General features: G+C 40.2%; 2 protein-coding genes and 2 long non-coding RNA genes across 7 annotated transcripts in view; 2 read left to right on the top strand and 2 right to left on the bottom strand.

The window, feature by feature from the left end:
• gxylt2 (glucoside xylosyltransferase 2) overlaps positions 1-11,602 on the bottom strand; it is a 73,435-nt gene extending 61,833 nt beyond the window's left edge. For all 3 annotated transcript variants that reach the window (XM_077530233.1, XM_077530234.1, XM_077530235.1), the window contains exon 1: positions 11,154-11,602. In XM_077530233.1, the coding sequence (XP_077386359.1) occupies positions 11,154-11,434 (281 nt within the window). In that variant the 5' untranslated portion in view covers positions 11,435-11,602. The remainder of the gene's footprint in view (positions 1-11,153) is intronic.
• On the top strand, positions 4,309-5,647 carry LOC144024137 (uncharacterized). Its single transcript, XR_013284687.1, has 3 exons — positions 4,309-4,723; positions 5,093-5,179; positions 5,261-5,647. It is a non-coding gene; the product is annotated as an uncharacterized LOC144024137 (long non-coding RNA).
• Positions 11,603-11,958: 356 nt separating the features above from the next.
• The window catches only part of shq1 (SHQ1, H/ACA ribonucleoprotein assembly factor), an 87,708-nt gene continuing 80,407 nt past the window's right edge, over positions 11,959-19,259 (top strand). The window contains exons 1-7 of one of the 2 annotated variants that reach the window (XM_077529764.1): positions 11,959-12,104; positions 12,700-12,866; positions 13,027-13,091; positions 13,992-14,120; positions 17,755-17,915; positions 18,013-18,125; positions 18,209-18,306. In XM_077529764.1, coding sequence (XP_077385890.1) covers positions 12,724-12,866; positions 13,027-13,091; positions 13,992-14,120; positions 17,755-17,915; positions 18,013-18,125; positions 18,209-18,306 — 709 coding nt within the window. In that variant the 5' untranslated portion in view covers positions 11,959-12,104; positions 12,700-12,723. Of the gene's footprint in view, positions 12,163-12,699; positions 12,867-13,026; positions 13,092-13,991; positions 14,121-17,754; positions 17,916-18,012; positions 18,126-18,208; positions 18,307-19,259 lie in introns of both variants that reach the window. The other variant, XM_077529765.1, reaches the window with a different exon arrangement.
• LOC144023851 (uncharacterized) lies at positions 16,144-17,703 on the bottom strand. The gene is made up of 3 exons (XR_013284620.1): positions 17,215-17,703; positions 16,357-16,600; positions 16,144-16,260 (listed from the first exon to the last, which is right to left on the bottom strand). It is a non-coding gene; the product is annotated as an uncharacterized LOC144023851 (long non-coding RNA).

Below are 19,259 nucleotides of genomic sequence, written 5' to 3'. Positions count from 1 at the left end.
TATTTTATATTATGCGAATACGCAAGTAATTTAGCTGATTTATCGTGATTAATCAAAATTAAAAAGTGTGATTAATCAGATTAAAAACTAATCGTTTGACATCACTAATTTAAATGTAACTAAAGGTGGAATTAAATGTACAGGCTATCCAAAATTCCCAATGGCCACCCCACCCCTTAACTACAAAAACATTGTTTCCTTTCATTACATTGAAATAAAAATATGTTTTCCTATAGTCTCTGTACTTTTAATTGGAGAAAAAAAATGTATGTTAAAAGTCTCATTCCCACTGAATGTGAAAAGAATTATAATTATGCATCTGTCATTTTTTAACCAATAAAAGTAATCTGTATCCGAATGTTTTCAAGACAACATTCTAGATCATTTTACCTCAAAACTGAAAAGACAAAAATTAGATTATTAAAGAAAAGGTTGCAGGGTAGCCTCCAAGTGTGAAACCATTTTGTATGCGTGAGGCAAAATGATGAAATGCAAAATGCAGTTTAGGATTAATGTGAAGGAGGTAGGAAATCTATCTTTCACGTGTTAAATGTTGATTCATTGACAAGCATGAACAAAAACTTTTCTATTCTCCACCAAGATGAATTAATTCCCATCTGTCAAAAATCAGAAAAAGATGTTGCACAAGGTCAAGCAACAAACAATAATGAATATCATTGCTCAAAACTGAATAACAAATGCGAAACCAAGTACAGAGCTAAAGACCCAAAAAATCTATTATTTTCTTGTGAGAGTTTTGTTAACCAGCTACAAATGACGGTTTGTTTCGTGGCATAGTTCCTAACATCTGGAAGTTGTCAAAAAGCTCAGCAGAGGAACAAAAGGAATGAATTCAATGCTGCGGAGCAAGCACAAAACTGGGGTGTGCTCAAGTTAGCACAGCCAATTTTTCACACGAGGCACGGTGAAAAAAAAAAAAAAAGGCTAAATTTTTCAAGATAGTTTCAAAGTAAAACAACAAAATACTGTCATGTACCATTATCCAACTTATTCCTGAGAGCTGTCATGGAGAAACGACGATGTGCCCAACTTCCAGCACTTCCCATAAGAATGTTGCAATTTGTTGAAGGGTTTCGTTTCACTGAGTTGTTGTTGCACTTTAAATTCAGTCTGAGAGTATGCATATTATTACAGTGCCATCAACTGTGCTTAATAATTGTAAAATCTCACCACTCCTTAACCCAAGCATGAAATAGAACTTCAAATCGTTTAAATGAACTGCATTATCCATTCTACAGATGCCGTTCTTCTCTCAAACACTACTGCTTCAACGCGTTTTCATGTTTTTATGCGATAATTTTCACGTTTTTACATTAGTTCCACATTTTAACCAGTTTCATAACTTTACATAACTTTCTTGTTTTAACGGAATAAATATCATGTTAAAATCTGAAATTGTTAAAACATGAAATGTATCATGCTAAAATGGAAAAATTATCATGTTAAAACAAGGGATGTAATAACCGCAATATTGTGATATTAAAATTGCCACAATATCGTCATCTTCATACAGGGAGTCTTCGAGTTAAGGCGCACTCGAACTAACCCCGGGTTTTCACCGGATGCGGTTGCGGTGCGGTTGCGGTGCGGTGCGTCTTGACTGCGTGCTCCGGACGGGTCAATTTTTTGGTCAATCCACACCGGCTCCGCACAGCTGCGGTCCGGCAGCTCCGTCTCCGCCCACTTCCCAACGTGTCTCGCGGGACCGCGCGCGCGCGATCATGTGGCATTTCACAACGACAAACATACAGAAAGTCTGTGCTCAACAGAGAAGCAGAAAGAGAGGTGGACTTCTTTTGATTTAACCTTTTCTTCTTCTTCTGCTATGAGATTCCATGCAGCATCCTTTTTTTGGTTGTCCTTATAAAAAGGATGTGCCGTGTCATATATTATTTTGTAGTTTTCCACCTCCAATATAAACCTCTCCTCGTCCATGTTCGCTGGTGTCTAAACCGTGAATGAGCACATGGCCCGGCGACGCCCACATCACGTTTTGCTGAAAAGCTTGCGAAATAGGAGCTGGCGAGTGTTTTATTCTGAAAGGTAACCGGAAATTTATTTTGAAACTGCGTTGGTCTTCCTGTCCCGCTTGATGTGTTTTGTGCTAGCTTGCCATTTGCCAGAGGCCTACCGCTGCGGCGTCCGGCAAAAATAGAAAATAGGTCTATCCTTGCGGAAGGCCTGCGGCACGCCGCAGCTGAGACGCAGTCGACACGCAAGGCACCCGCAAGCGGTGTAAACTGCACCATTCGAATGAATGGAATCTAATTGCTTGCGTCGCCGGACCGCACCGCAACCGCACCGCAACCGCACCGCAGCCGCATCCGGTGAAAACCCGGGGTAAGGCGTTTCGAGCTTACAACGGTTACGCCCGGTCCGCCATTTTGGCCCCGTCCTCCATTTTGGCTCCTCGTCCGCCATATAGACCCCTTCAAGTTTGTAAACAATGTGACGCAATTTCTTAGCTGGAGGCAAAAATACCTCAGTGGCGTGTGGTTCTAACACCGGTCAGCATATTTTCAAAGAAAGATCACGTCGGAAAGGACGCCTAAAACGGCCATTTGAGTTAATATGTGAGTAAACAGACTCCCCACGACCGTGAATGTTACTTTAAAAATTTAACTCTGACTGATGGGACGACATTTACTGAGCCCTACGCACTCACGCACTGGATAGCTGATTTAACGGGACTACCTACTGTGCAATGGCCGGACATTTAAATCTACCTTATAGAAAAACTGAGCGTTTAAAGATAACTAACAACTACTACTAACAACTAACTACGTCTTTAATGGACATGTTCCAAATTTAGAATATAAATAACAACTTGAGCGAGGACTTTTGTGTCATGTAGTCGCAAGTGCTGCCAAGTCAACGACAGGGACAGAAGACGAGGATATACGAGGCATGTACCTCTCCTACAAAAATTTTACAAGAAGTTATCGGAACCATTGTGGGGGCTTTCGCCTCGACAAAACTGAAACATACAGATAACGTTTGGTTAGCTAGCGATTAGCATTCGCGCATGTAGTATGTAAACACTGACTTTTTGTAGGTCCGTGCATGTAAAAAGAATCTCATAAATAATGACTAACTTAAGTAATTTCAATCACAACTAAGTCTAGCCAATATCATTGTCCAGGCTGAAGCTGATAGTTAAATCTTACCTAGTATGAAGTGTGGGCTGCAAACACGAGCATTGTTGATGATAGCCTCAGTCCAGTCCTTTCGCCTAATCACGTTTAACCACAGCCGTCTGCGATTACTTGACTGGCAGAGGCTGGGATACGATAGAATTTCAAATTTTTGTTGGTGCTTTTACAGTTCTGGCAACTAAAAACACAAGACGACATTTTCTCCAGACAACCAGCGTTGTTTACTTCTAGCTGCACTTCGTTGCCTCCAGCGGTTGTTTTTGCCTTCAGTAAAGACCGTGACGTCATCGTGACGTAGGCCATGAAAGGGTCTATAGCCTGCAATGTTTTCCCCTTGTCCGCTATTTAGCCCTTAGTTAGTGCTAGCGCTTGTGCACTTGTGGGAGTATCTTTGACTTTTTCACCCTCTTTTTTTCCCCACATCATGGCCCCAAAAAAGAAGAAAACTATGTCTTCTATCAATGATGCTCCAGCCAAAAGAAAATCAATTACCATGGAAATGAAGCTAAATATCATAAGAAGATCGCAGAAAGGAGAGACACCGACGAACATCGGCAAAGACTTGGGCTTCAGCATCTTATTTTTTCATTTTTATTTTTATTTTAAATTTTAGATTTTTTATGCAAATTATTTTGATGTAAGTATTGACTTTAATGGGGAAATTTGACTTAAGCCGAATTTCGGGTTACATCGCTAACGTAGCAACAGAACTCCGACATAACTCAAGGACTCCCTGTATTACAATATTTAAAGCACCGCATCCCCATTAAAAAAAAACATTACTTTTCATTTGCTTCAGACAAGCACAGCATTATGGACTACATAGATACTTTACACTGATGAGCCAATAGTAACAACTGTGCATTGTTTGCAAAATAATTCAAGATGGTGGAGGGTGGCAACCATACTGGCATTGTTGCATGGATATAGCAGAAAACCCAGAGGCTTTTTTTTCTGGTGTGGCAGTAATATGCTTACGTACAGAACAACTCAACTCAACTCAATTTATAAAACCAAAGTGAACGTTGTCAGGGTTCCGGCTCCATGAGCCCTGTTCCCCTCCTTCCTCCGTGTGTGTGTGTGTGTGTGTGGGGGGGGGGGGGGGGGGGGGGGGGGGGGGGCAAGGCAGCTAATAGGTCGCTTGCACATCGTAATGCATCATGGGAGTTTTTTCTTCGGGCGCCATCTTGGGTGTCCGCCGGTTCACAAAGTACACTCGTGAGTTACACGGTAGAGCTTATCAACCTGATGTCATTTACGCAGTATTTTCACGATTTACCGGAAGATCAAAAACAACGATACAGGCAGAAGGTGTCTCTGTGTGGTGGGATTGATCCTAATTACGTCCTGACCAAGGGTGATTTTTTTTTGACGGAGAAAGCTTGCTGGCCAAATGTGACTTCTCTGGACATTTTTCACTACCTCGTGTTGACAACATGCTCCATAACACGCCAACAAATCCCTGGAGGCTTACAATTATTTTGTAAGCGGGTGGATACAGAGTGTAAACTTTAACATCGCATCAGAAGAAACTGTTGCTGTTGCACGTAAGTAAACCACATGGTGTTGGTAATTCTGCACACAAAAATGTTGATTTGTTCTCAGGCTTCCTGTTATCATTGTGTTTACATGCACAGCTGGGTTTACCTGATGTGGTTTTTCTAATCATTTTATAACAGGCAAATATGGCAGAGCGTATAAGAATAAAAAGTAACTATGCACAGCCTCCCCGTGGCTTAATTAAATTTAATGCTACCCTTTCACTAGTTACATGTTACTTAATCAACTTATTCTAAATGGTTAAGGTTAACCACTCTCAGAGGACGTATTTTTAGTTTCAGTTTCCAGTACAATAAAACGTGTTCATGGTAACTACTGAGCATACTGACAGCTTTTCTTATGATCTCACGGTTAAGGAGGCTGTCACAACACCCAATTTCTGTCTGGTGCCGGATGGCAACAATTCCCATCACTTGTCACGACAACACCAATATTATTACCAGGTATGTATGGCTTTACTTTTTGTAGTTTCTTATTTAATTCTATGTTTCATATTTTCATTACAATGTTTGTAATATTTTCAGATTCAGGCACAGATGAGTTTAACTGGACGGGACTTCTGCGACTTTGTGGTGTGGACAAAGTGTGATTGAGCGAGTCCACCCAGATCGCTCGTTTTGGCCAGCTGGAAAAGCCAGAGTTTTTTTTTCCCCAAAGTCCCCTCCTTACCTGAACTGCTCGGGAGAGCATTTACTAGATCAGCAGTGGACTTCCAGTGTTCCTGCTCAGCCGCTGTCACCTACCACTTGCTCATGTACTTCAAAGATGCGGAATAAAGTAGTTTTTTGTGCTGCAGCAGATTGTAAAATCAAATGATATCACTTGAAGTGTGCCAATCTAGACTGCCAAAAGGACAGTGGTTTTGTGACAAGTGTGAAACAAGGATTATTGGGAAAACTGAAACACAGTACTGGTACTTGTCTTACATTAAACAAATTTAAAAGAGAGCAACTTTTTCCTCTGTACATAGTATAATGAGTCATTGCGTACCCCATCAACATTACATCATACCGTCATCAGGATGGTAGGCACCTGTGCTAAAATAAATACATTAATTAACAGTTCAATTTTATCCCTGAAATTACTACATCTAATCATTATTCACTTCATTTTTTGTGCTTTTAGAAATAATAGAGATTTATGCCATTACTTTAAGAGGGACCATAGTGCACATTGAGTCAAATCCTGTCATTTGTCTTATGTATAGCTTTGTAAACAAACCCAACAATAGAATTTGTATAATCGCTGCCTTTATTAGCGCCAAACAAACAGTCGCATGTTGTCCTCCTCCAATGCTTTGATGCTCGCCTTCGTTTCCATCATGTCATTGGCAATCAAGTCGGTGTGGCATGAGATCCCTAAAGAAATAATAATAATAAAAAAAAAAAAAGATCACAAAAAAATACGGTACCAGTAAAAGGTTTAATATAGTACAGTAGTATAGTTTTTTTGTCAGTGTAAAAGAAATGTACACATTTTGTTGCATTTTTTAATGTGTGAACATTGCTACAGGCAAATACTTATTTCTATAAACACTTCCAAATGTCTCTAAAATATAAGGTGCGTGTACACACACAAACATAAACACATACATTCACTCATGCATACAATATATCATGTAATGAATTCTGAGTGGCATACCAGAGTCAATGATGTCAGCAGTACTTGAGGGTACAGGTTACTGGAGCCATCTGGCTGCATAACTGCAACAAACTCTCTGCCACTTCGAGTCGTCTTTTCTTTGCTTGTCTCTCCTGTGCACGTTCATATCTTGGCACCGACTGGGCTGAGACATAGATGTTGTAACTTGGGACCCAACTTTAATGTTGGAGCCCAGTCGGGATGATTGGACAGAAAAACGGGCGCAGGGCGACCTGTTAAAATAAACAAATATATAAACAAATAAAATATGGAAAGACTGGTTATTTTGCCGCAGTAGGGTGGCCGTGAATAAGTTCTTTAGCATGATGTGTAGGCTACCGGGGGTCTGTTTTCTTGCATCACCCCCTTCTGTCTCTTTTTTCCAAGTTTACATTTTGCCACCAAAAAACATGTTATCGGCATTAAGAGCCCAAGACTAATCAATCCAATTTCAGCAGTAAACACTTTGCACTGGCACTACTTGGGTGAAAATGTTCGATGTTAGCTTTCGGCTAACGTCCGCTAGCCAGCTTGTACTACCGAACTTGCTTGCTCATGAATCCAAAACATAAGCAACTTGCCCATATATGGGCGGTCGAAACGTTATTAATCCTCATGCATTAAATAAAGGTAAACAAGCTTACCGCTCACAAAGTGATGGCTGCACACACGAGCCCAAAGTAACGACTTCCCTCCGGAGTCCGCACTCCTCTGTCTCCAGGCCCTGGTTCCTAGTTATTTTCGGAATTCGGAAGAAAGGCCGACCATTTTCCCCCTTGGCTTTGTTCGAACAGCCAACGATGCAGCACCATGTACCATTTTAAACGCAGACAACAAACGTGATAGATACGTGTTAGACCGAATCACTACGTAAATGGAGGCCACCCAGCATGGCGACTACGACAAATCCGAGGCGGAAGTGACGACATGTGCAAGCGACCTATTAGGTGGATGAGAAGCAGCTGGAGCCGCAGCCAGGTGTGGATGATTACCTTGCCAGCCTACTTAAGCTCGGCGCCAGAACGTCTTGAGTAGTATACCAGTCAGTAGTGTCCAGTTGACATACTCACTTGTTTGGCTTGCTCCCTAACTTATTGTGTCCCACCTGTCCAGGCCATCTCCACCGGCTCCCGCCTTGCTTGCTCGCCTGCCATCCTGCCTGTCATCCTGCCTGTCATCCTGCCTGCCTGCCATCCTGCCTGCCTGCCTGTTCACCGGCTCACCACCTGTCTCTCTGCTCCTGGCCGTCCTGCACCCTGCGGGCACTCTCCTGACCAAGTTGGCCCACTCGCCTGCTCCACACACCTCTGCTCATTAAAGCTACTTGCACCAGCCCTAGTTGTCCTGTCATACCTGCATTTGGGTCCTCCCTGTGCCCCCATCCTAACAAATGTATACAAAAACATCATTACACTTAGAAGTATATATTTGAAGCAGCTATTCTTGTCAAAAAGATCAAGACAAAGAACATAATAATAACAAAAACAACAAACATACAAAGCTAATGTTCTGCATAAAAAGGTAATTTGTATGTCACATTGCACTAATTTGTATGCTATGTTTATGCACTAATCTACTTAATTAAGAGAGCCTTTCACTATCAAAGAGTTCTGGTCCAAAACAACAACTGTGATAAATGACTAAATATTTACCTCTATGCTTTACATTTACCGCTATGCAAAGGTACTGTATCTGAAGTTTAAACTATTAATTTTGGCGTATGAGAAATGTCACACACAGTAGTTGAATGTTATTATGTCTAAGAGGTTCTAAGTTTAATCCTTGATTAAGGCCTATGACTAGGGCTGGGAATCTTTGACTGTCTCACGATTCGATTCGATTACGATTTTTGGGTCTACGGTTCGATTCAGAATCGATTTTCGATTTTCGATTCAAAATGATTTGATTCACAAATGATTTCTGCTTCAATTTACAGATATGCACAACATTGTCATGATGTACTCCAGTCTGTTTTTGCAAGACAAAATGACAAATAGACATTAAAGTGTCTTTAAAAAAAAAAAAAAAAACATTTATTAATTTTGTAATGTAAGTGTCTTTTTCCACAAAAACAGCATGTGGGCTACAACTGCCTTTCCCCCTCCGTCTTCATTTCTAATTTAAATAAAATCGATTTTTGGATTTTTTTTTTTTTCAAATCAAAGTCTTACGCCAACCCCAGAAGCCTCTAAATTCCAACAAATTAACGAGATCTCAAGAGACCAGAGGAAAAACTAAAGAGAGGAAGGAGGGAAGGATCGATGAGGCAGAGTGAGATCCATAGAAGCCAGTACATCCAATCCATCAAAGTGAAATCCAGCACCAACCAAACCCCTCCTGCGTGGTTACAAAACCAGAGTCTTATGCCAACCCCAGAAACCTCAAACTTCCAATAAATGGAGATCTCAAGTGACCAGAGGAAAAACTAAAGAGAGGAAGGCGGGAAGGATAGATAAAGCAAAGTGAGATCCACAGACACCAGCACCCACTGATTCAAGGGGCTGTGGGAGGGAGAGGCAAATTCTGTTTGAGTTTCAGTAGATGCTGGTGCGATGGATCTGGCATGCATAAGGACCACCACCAAAGAAAGAATTTTGGATTTTTGGATATTAATATCGATTCGATTCATAAATGAGAATCTCGATTCTTTTATGAATCGATTTTTTGGCACACCCCTACCTATGACATTCCTGTATGAGCTTCTCTATGAGAACGTACTCCAGCCTTTTAAGAAAATATGCATTAACGACACTATTATGGTATAGAAGCATTTCTCTCAAAAAAAATTACTCTAGTTACGACTTTACTACAGCGTTAAATTCCAACCAAGTACGTTGGAGTACGTTCTCGCTGTAGGAACAAAAGTGTCACAATATTAAACCGAGCCCCCCTTTTAAATGCCTGCGATCATTTCTGCACAAACACAATGCCCGATCAATTTATGAGACCAGCTGTCTAAAATCTCTGGACCACAAAACAGTGAGCATTTGTACTGGCAAAATGATGCACAGTCGATTATAAATTTGTTGAAACTGTTTTCCTTCTACCTTTTCATAAACTGAGTGATTGTGTGATTGATGACGAGAGACGTGTAATGTATTGAGCCTGGCTGGGCAGCTGGGGCTACACTCTGTATTTTTAGACAGAGGAAGCAGCGTGATGTGTGAAGAGGAAATGATAGGACTTGCAAAAACAGGGATGTTTGTCGATTGAGCATATTGCCAGGAAACAGGCCTGTTCACTTTTAAAGATGAAATGGAAATAAATCAATGTGACAAACACACACTAGTTTGAAAACAGATTAGTCAACACCTTTTGATGTATTTCCCTGTTAATCTAGAATTACAACCACTTAAAGAACCCCTGGTGCTCATTCTTGGAAAATAATTGTTTGAAATGTGAGTTTTATTGTCAAGTCATATATAATAACATAATAAAGATTTAGGCTCCTTTGTCTCAGTGTTCTGTGTGTGTCCCTCAACCACAGAAGTCATTTTTATGTGTTTTCCAAACCTTTTTGCTTTTTTTTCTCAGTACCAAATGACACCTCCTCCACCCCATTTCCCTTATCAGTGGCGAGCAGAGCACACATGGAGGAGTGTGACTTCTGGGTGGACACAAAGGTCCTTTCTCAGTGAAACGCCTTGATGGCTTTTATCTCACCAGCAGTGTCTCCAACCTGCAGTCTGGCTTTTGGAGGAGAATACATATTGCCTGATGGCAAAGTAGGACGGCAGGCTTTTAAAGGAGCCTATAGCTGCTACATACAGTAAGAGGCTGTGGGTGGTGAGCTATGAGAGGTAGGTATAATTCAATAACTCCACCCTTGAACTGCTCAAATACACAAATTCTGAGCTGTTGCAGAGTGGTTTCCTCTATTTTAACCACTGACAACACAGCACTCTCATATCCATGTTAATTTTCTTGAATAGCCCAGGTGTACCTGCCCTTCTTTAGGATGCCCCATGGAATTTTTGTAGTAGGGTGGGGTGCAGGGGGGTGTCAACATATAGTACATCTGCCATTCAGCGGGCTCTATGCCCTTCTGCGACTGATGCCCCTTCCTATTGTTTGAAACTGCTTCATTAATGCTGGTCGCCGCCCCTCAGGTGGATGGCTGGGGTCCTGCCCTGTCGGTCACGCAACTTGCACACTATGGTCATTCTTTGTTTAGACATCAATCGTTTTTCGGTGCACCTTTTGTAGATTTACAAGACTGTGCAGGTTTAATCAAGGTATGCTAAATAGACAGACAGACTCTTAACAATGGCACAAGGCAAAGCAGGTATGCAGAATTACTATTAAAAAATATGAACAACATTAAACATTTATTCAAAAGATCTTAAAGATATAAATATTCGTGTTAATTTATTTTTCCAAATACTGCAACAAAATGAAAAGAACGATTACGACGCAGTCGGAAAAGGTCTGCAAAATGTTGACAATAGTAGTGTTGAGGGCATATTTGTACGTGTTTCCCTACCAGGGTAGATTTAAATAAAAGTGAAAATGTGATTTGAGCAAGGCTTCTTCGAGGTCATCACCTCTGTGAACGTGTCATGTCCTCCACTTATTAATCGTGTTCCATTCCATTCGCATCAGACATTTAATTACAACAATGGGATTTAAGATACATTAAAGCAAGCAGTAATATGACTGGTTACAGTACGTGCTAGTAGTGGGACATGCCTAACCCTTCCATTTGAATGAAATTGGTTGATGTTTTTGTGGGCGCCCACATGCAAACGTGGAATGCGAAAGAAAATCTGCTCTCACCTCTTTGCATTGACGTTGCCCACTCGTTTAGTCACTTTCCCGTTTTTTCGTCCCTTGGGGAGATCATCCACACGTACCTCGGGCACCGTGGGAGATTCCCTTGCCAATTTTGAAGCAACATCGCGATTGCGCTTGACCGACGACGGAGAAGAGTTCTTGCCACCCTCCACTACAACTTCTTTCAGCAGCGGACCGTCGGAGACATTGCCTCCCCAAAAGTAGAAAAGTAGGAAAACTCCTAAACACACGGCGATCACAACTACTTTGCAGTGGATCCGCATGGCGAGAGAGACTTGTTCCGGCGGGGAGGAGGACACGGAACCCTGATCATGTTGTCTGCGGTTGAGGGAAAGTAGCCAGAGTTGACAATTTGTTGCGAATCCTTTCCATTGAATCCATTTCTGCTCCTGATGATGATGGAGAGAGGCGAGAGGACTTTCTCAAAGCCCATTGAGGGTTACACTGCGGGGGCGTGGTCTTTCCAGCTTTACCGTAAATAATGGAGTAATCCAGAATCACTAATATTTCAACATATGGGCCATTTTCCAATTTCACATACAAGTAATTATTAACAAAGAATAAAGACAATCAATATATAAATAGATACTGAACACTAATTTCTAAGCAGCCCCATACAAATGCATAGATTCTAACTAAAATCTAAGTACAATCATAATAATGGAATGCAATTATTCTGAAACTTTCACAAAAAGCTTCATTCAATGGAGTTCTCCACAATATTCTCCGGAGGTTGTGAACTCACAAATACCGCGATAATTCATCTTGCGAGCGCAAGGTTAACATACTTCTCCCCTCATTGAAAAGCATTGGATTTTTGAATTTTGTAATTTGTTTTGCGAGCTGACGAGTAAATATTCTGAACGTCTACACGGTCCATTACGGTAAAACATGGCTGCTTCATCTCGGCTGCTTGTGTGAGGTTTGTTTCTGGTGAGTGCACACAGTCCCGTTTTCACTGTTAACAGTATTATATGTTAACGGCATTTCGGTAAGTTCCTAAAACTTGTTTCAGATACTATGCAGAATAAACATATATGTTAGCAACGTAGTAATTATTCGTTTTGTAACTGGTGTGTTCGGAAGACTCGTTGCACTCCCATCAACGTGGTCAGGGTAAACAAAACTTCCATTGAAAAACTGTCTCGTCTTGTTTGCCAAGCAGATAGGTAGAAAAGACCCTTAACTTATCGACCTGGCGCTTAACTCATATTAATTTTCAGGGTATTTCCTTGAATTCGGCGTGCGTGTATATATGTTCAATATACGGTATAATGTTGGTCCTAGTGGCGTAATGTGCTGAACATGTATTTATGAAATGAGTGACAAAAATCTTTAATCTCAATTAATGTACAATGTAATTCTATAGTCAACCAAATCTAACTACGATCGTTAATTATTTTCTGGCGACAAGTTTAGAAGACATAACAAACACAAGGTGTAATAGAGTGAACCACACAGGGGCGCACTATAGTCAGCAGGTCTCCAGCCGGTGTTGAAAGCTTTCTTCTTGTCCTTGCTCCTACAGGTCTTTATCACAAAAATATTCACAATGATAACGCCTGCGTTTGACTTGAGTCAGGATCCTGAGTATCTTATTCTCTCAGCACGTGTTCCCTATACCAGAACGTCAGAGTTTGACCTCTACATTGAGGGGACAGATGTTAAATTCTACGCCAAACCCTACTTTCTTAGGTGAGTTTATTGGCATTCTTAAACATATTACTGTGCATGTCTGATGATGAAACATTTGGATTGGTTAAATCAATGTAATTAAAAAGTCATTACCTTACTCTGTATACATTCAAGAGCAAAAGAAGAATTACAGGTTAACCACATGTCATTTTGGCTTTAGGTTAACACTTCCAGGAAGGGTAGTGGAAGATGGAAGAGAAAAGGCTACATTCGACATTGATAAGGGTACGTAATAACACAAATGGCGGAAAAGCTCAGTTTTAATGAGTAATACTAGCATGGTTTGTTGGAACATTAACCAAGGTTTTGCTGACTTATTTTTTCCCACCTAGTCACCCTACGCAGTATAAAATATATTTAAATGCATTGAACATGAGGGGAAAGTTATATGAGGCAGCACTAATATTGTGTATCACTTTTTCCTTCCGTTCGAATGAGAGCAACATTTAATTTATACTATCTATCTATCTATCTATCTATCTATCTATCTATCTATCTATCTATCTACCTGCAAGTGCAAGATGCTGAGTAATGTTTCTACTCACAGTCAGTGATTGTTCACTATGGCTTTTTTTAGTGTGCACTTCAGTCAATCCAGCAAGCCAAATTAACACGAATGATCATGCTTTTTCATCCCATTTAAAAGCCCACTGATATAATTTATGTGCCGTTCCAAACTGCACAGCGTCTAACTGTAATATTTCATGACATTGGCAGGTGGGCTTGTAGCTTGTGGAATATTGTTTTAAATATATTAATGAGAAAGTTAAGCATGTGAATGATTGTTGGTGCCACATTTTCTGTCTCTACAATAATGTAATCACTATATAATCAATTCTAATGAAGTTGTTCTAATGGAGACATCTGCGTCATTGACACTAACACCACATTTGCTGGTTGTCAGCGCTCAGTATCATAGCTCTATAGTTGACATGCTGTGTCAAAATAATCCCGTAACATCTGCTAATAAATTTCTGAATGTTCTTGTGCAGACTTAGAAGAAGCAACAGTTATTTTGCAACAATGGAAAATTAAGTTATACACATTCATTGTATAGAATATACTTTTTTCCCGACTGTGTTCATATACCACAAATAAATGGCTGTACATCCTGTCCATCTGCAGGTCTCTTCACTGTGCAGATCCCTAAAGAAACTGCTGGAGAGCACTTTGAAGGCCTCCAGATGTTGACAAGTCTCCTCGCTCCGAGAGGGTCCCGCTCAGCAAAGCCTCTATTAGAGGAAATCAGCCCAGGTAAGTCACAGCAATGCATTATTGGCAGTCGGCACTCATTTACATGCAATTGCGAGTAAAAATAGATAGCTATGACTCGCGTTGCCTTAAAGCCGCAGTGTGTAGCTCACGACCGCCATCTATCGGTCAAACAAGATAATGCAATGATTTTAAGCACACGAACTACGGCGTCCCAGAGAGACCCTACTTCAACAGCCTACCACCAATTTCACTGGAACAGAACACAAACAACTTCTGGTATTCCCTCGAGTGATGACGTAAGTGAATTGCATTTGTTAGACATACTGTACAGATCCCTAATATTTGTGATTTAGTCATTTAATTTCAGAATTAATATTTTTGTCGGCATTGTTATGAAATACTGTACTGTACTGTTACTGCTAATGATAATGGCTATCTATGTTCATATTTGTTAGTGCAACTAAACCATGCAACAGAGAACACACAGTTATGTTATATGTTTTATAGACATGTGGACCATCTCAATGAGGGCGAGGAGGGGGCGAGGGAGACGACGAGGAAGAGAACGCGGAAGTGAATGCGGTGTCTCGTAACGTACAATTATGTCATCATGGAAAAATAATTCCATTCGAGCATGCATGTGAATGGCTCAAGACATACCTTTGCTTGGAATATGTGGTATTTAGATTACATCGTTTGCTGATATGTTTAGTATATCGTACAAAAATAATGGTGTTAACTGAACTACACATCTGCAACTCAGACTCGTAATTCCCCCCGTGTCTTGTTGCTACTAACCACTCAGAAAAGTGCTGCTTACAAAAACATTTGAAACCCTTTACTCAGATATCGATTTGTCACCATGTTGAACAATTTTACCTAATAAATATCACTAAGCAACTTAATTAGTTTTGATTGAAGATACAACAGCTTCCTTGTACTTCGATGTGCAGGAATTTACATGGCTTTCACAAATAGTCTTGCTCATGTAATAATGTACTTCATTGGCTCAGTGACTTTCAGTTCATTGTTTGGTACCTCATCTGACATACAATTGTTACCTTCTTGCAGAGACTCGTACAGGAAATGACCATGGAGGAACATGAAGATATCCAAGTCCAGCTGACAGACTGACACCAAGAAATACTTTTTGACACATTGCTGACACATCAGCACCACCATGATTTCCTGTACCTGGATCCCAGACTGCAGCACCTTGGTGACTTGTGGCAAATAAGTGACACTTTCCCAGATCCTCGAGGACAATTTTTTACAAGGTTTACAAGGTTTTTTACCTGGCATATAATTAGTCCATGTCTGACACTTGTTGTTGTAGTTTGTATAACTTCTATATTGTTGTTGTGTGTTAATTTGTACATTTTGAATAACTAAAAAATACTATTTCCTTTGGCGTCAACATGCAGTCTTCATTCGACACCTAACCTAACACTATTTTACATGACTAGAAATGTAAAACATCAAAAGTCTGGAGAATTATTATAAATGCTTGCAATGAGAAGGAATTCTTCATTGGCCAATGAATGTAAGGTACAGTACATGAAAATGAATAAATAAAATAAAGTAAAATAAAAGTCTACATGAAATGAACATATTAACTAAAAAAAAAAAAAAAAAAAAAAAATGCTGTTAGAATATAATGAGCTACATGAATTGCAGTTGTTCCAGAAATTTACCAATACGCTGTGCATTTCAAAATATGGAAAATAGACATACAGGTTTGGGCCAAAAGTAGTGTTACAGAGCATGTATGTGTTGTACACAGCTAAAATATCTGATTAACTCAATACCATGATGTTTTTTTTTTTTTTTTGTGTGTGTGTGTGTGCTGACATTGTCCCCCATTAACATTGCAACATTCCTCAAACTCTCCCGAACACATAGTATGATCTGTAACACTACTTTTCGCCTACTCTATGATGTTATTGGGGCAAAATTAAGGAAGGCTTGTCCATTGATTGTGTGAACAGACTGCAGTAAAAATGAAGTCACTTCAATGTTTGCTGGTTTTATTAAGTTTTACATGCTCCTTGACTGCACAAGTACATGTTATGGAGTGAGTGCATGTTCCCACCAACGATGATATCATATTCTTCAAAGGCTTGCTGAGGAAAGTGAGGGAGGAGTCACTCCATGGCTTCAGACACCTGGTCAGCAGGTCCTGTGTAAAACAAGTGCTGCTTGTACATGTGACCATTCCGTATTGCTTCACACAAAAAGTTAATGTAGCAATGCCGTCCATATGTAAATGACATACCAAGACGTCGGCTGACTTCAGTTTGTTGCAGCTCAGATATGGTAGGTGGAGATACTGGTGGTACAACACCAAAGCCTTCTGGGGTCCTCCATTCAAGTGTCCTCATTCGGGGCATTCCAATTTGGCTGCTGACTCTCCCCTTGATATTTTTTTTTCTTGCAGGTCGGTGATGTATTTAAACGGTGCATGAATGCTTGTATACATCAGAATATGGTTCTGGAACCCCTCAAGTTTGGCTGTTGATCTAGTGTGACACAAACAAAAACAAAATTATAAAATAAAATAAAATCATTGATGATACTACTATATGTCACCAACTTTCCAACAAAGCCCCCAAAATAGAGGTAAGATCTTTAGTTTTTGGGCCCAAAACATTGTATTAGCTAGATAAAAGTAACTTGACTGCATAGAATATGCAAAGGCTGCTTGCTTGTCGAGTTTCCGTGGAAAACGTAGCAGCCTGTAAATTCTTGTGCACCCAATTACACAATGGACCAGTACACACTTGAGTGAGAGAGTTCAGACTCTAGCAGTGCTTACGGTACAGCCAGCATTTATCCACTAATACAGTATGCTTTAGATTCTCCATTGAAGTTATGGGCAAATATACCTCCGAAATCACAGTTACATTACATTACACAATAACTTGCGCATTTACTCTAAATATAACGTGCCAGCGGGAATCTTTTTTTTTTTTCAAAGCAAGTAGCTACATAACGAAATCGTTCGAGTGGTGCGGAGTTGCTAATCAACAGCTACAGTGATCGTAAAACAAAGGTACGAACATCGTATTAATTAGTACGGTGTATACTTTTTCTCTCGCTCTCAAAACGTAAACACAAATGTACTCTTACTTACCGGTCAAGTAGAAAGCAGTCGAAGGCACCGGCACGTCCCAAACCTAGTCTGTTCCTCATTTCTCTCCATCTGGCAAATGCGGCTACAATATAAACTCTTGTTTTGTCGCGCTGAAATAAAATAAATTCCCAAAGCAATTGTGATGCTTGATAATGCTCTCTTCGGGGACCGGAAACTCTTCTTCTTCGTGTACATGCGGTCGCCATACAAACCGGAAGTGCGTCTGCAAAGGCGTTCCAAAAACGCGTTAAGAAATGGAGCGCTGAAATTTGTCGTTGACGGCACCCGTAGCAGAAAGATGGCGGCGAAACATGGCGGACACTAGCAGGTGAGGCGCGGTCATGTAAAATAATTAGTGATTTATATACTTACCGTTATATTTAAAAAAAGTATGTTTATGCGATACAACATATCTTTTTACTTACTACTAACACAAACATTTGTTTTTTTTAAATGAATGACTTTTTATTTCACCACTAGATGCCACTGTATAATACTGCGTGTACCTTTAAGTGTTTGATTTTTTTTTTTTTTTTTAAGATTGCAGTGAAAGCGGGGGCAATGATGAAGCAGAAGATGAGGAGGATTTTGATTGGCAGGTTGAGCAGGAAGTTTACGTTGAGAGATCTGAAGAGGAGCTAAGTGGCCTGCAGAAATACGGCTTTGGCAATAAGAGGTCTGGAGTATTTGCCAGATTACAGGTAAGACAAATGAATACACAGATGATTCTAAACTGATTTTTGATCTTAAATTAGTAATGCCTTTTTAATTTTAGTTTGTGGTGTTATGTTCTGACAGGAAGAACTCAGTGATGTGATCGATGTCAAAAATCCAGACAAAGCTACAATAGCTGAAAGGAGGCAAACGCGGCTGAACGCGGAAGCTTTGGCCTTTTCTCCTGATCATTACCTGTAAGATAGCAAAAACAAACATCAGAATTTTTGTCTTTGAAGCATCTCTTGTCTTTTTGCTGAAATATTTGTTATTGTTGCAGAGCTGATTTGTTTGAAGACGACGAGATAAAGAAACTGCTGAAATTCAGATCGTGGTGGACAAAACTTTCTCCATCATCTGAGCAGGAAGAAGAGCCTGGTATGTATGTACCTTTTTTTTTTTTTTTTTTTTTTTTGGCCAATGGATTAATCTAAAAATGGGACTTGAACATTATTTTATATAAAATACGTTGTAAGACGTCAGATGTGTCATGCGTATTTTGGCCAGCAGCAAGTTTATTTTAGTTTATTTGTGTGATAAGTGAGGAGCCTCTAGTATAGCCGCTTGTGTAATATCCATCCATTTTCTTAACCGCTTACTCCTCACAAGGGCCGCGGGGGCGCTGTAGCCTATCCCAGCCAGCTTCGGGCAGTAGGTGGGGTACACCCTGAACTGGTTGCTAGCCAATCGCAGGGCACACAGAGACGAACAACCACTCACACTCACAAGCACACCTAAGGACAATTCAGTGTTCAATCAACCTGCCAAGCATGTATTTGGAATGTGGGAGGAGACTGGAGTACCCGGAGAAGACCCACATAGGCACGGGGAGAACATGCAAACTCCACCGAGGAAGGCTGAAGCCTGGAATCAATGCTTGTGTAATACTGTTGTAATTTTTGTATTTTTTTTTCGTATTTTTTACTTTATTTTTAATTTTTATTTTTATTTTTAGAACTACATTTGGGAAAGTACTGATGGGTAGGATGACTTTTTTTTGTCAATCATGATACATTTTGATTAACGTGAGAGACCTGCCATAAGACTTTTCTCCTTAGTGTCCATATCACAAATGTTCACACAAAGCAACTCCAAAACTAAGTGGGTGTTTGCATGAGATAAGGAAAATACCGACTTGGAACCAATTTCAGAGTTACCTTCTTCTTCCTCATCTCAAATTGTAAAGGGTTGTAGGGCTGAATTCTATATCATTTTGGGATTAAAATTGCGATCCAGACAACGGATTTTTTTTTTTTTTTTTTTTTTAAGGGTTCCTATCCCTCAAGATCACCAATCAGTGGCATGCCACAGTGGACACACACACACGCTAA

Source organism: Festucalex cinctus, chromosome 8 (assembly GCF_051991245.1).
Source record: "Festucalex cinctus isolate MCC-2025b chromosome 8, RoL_Fcin_1.0, whole genome shotgun sequence".
Taxonomy (NCBI): Eukaryota; Metazoa; Chordata; class Actinopteri; order Syngnathiformes; family Syngnathidae; genus Festucalex; species Festucalex cinctus.
The sequence above is the reverse complement of the archived record's forward strand: the minus strand, read 5'-3'. Positions and strand labels throughout refer to the sequence as shown.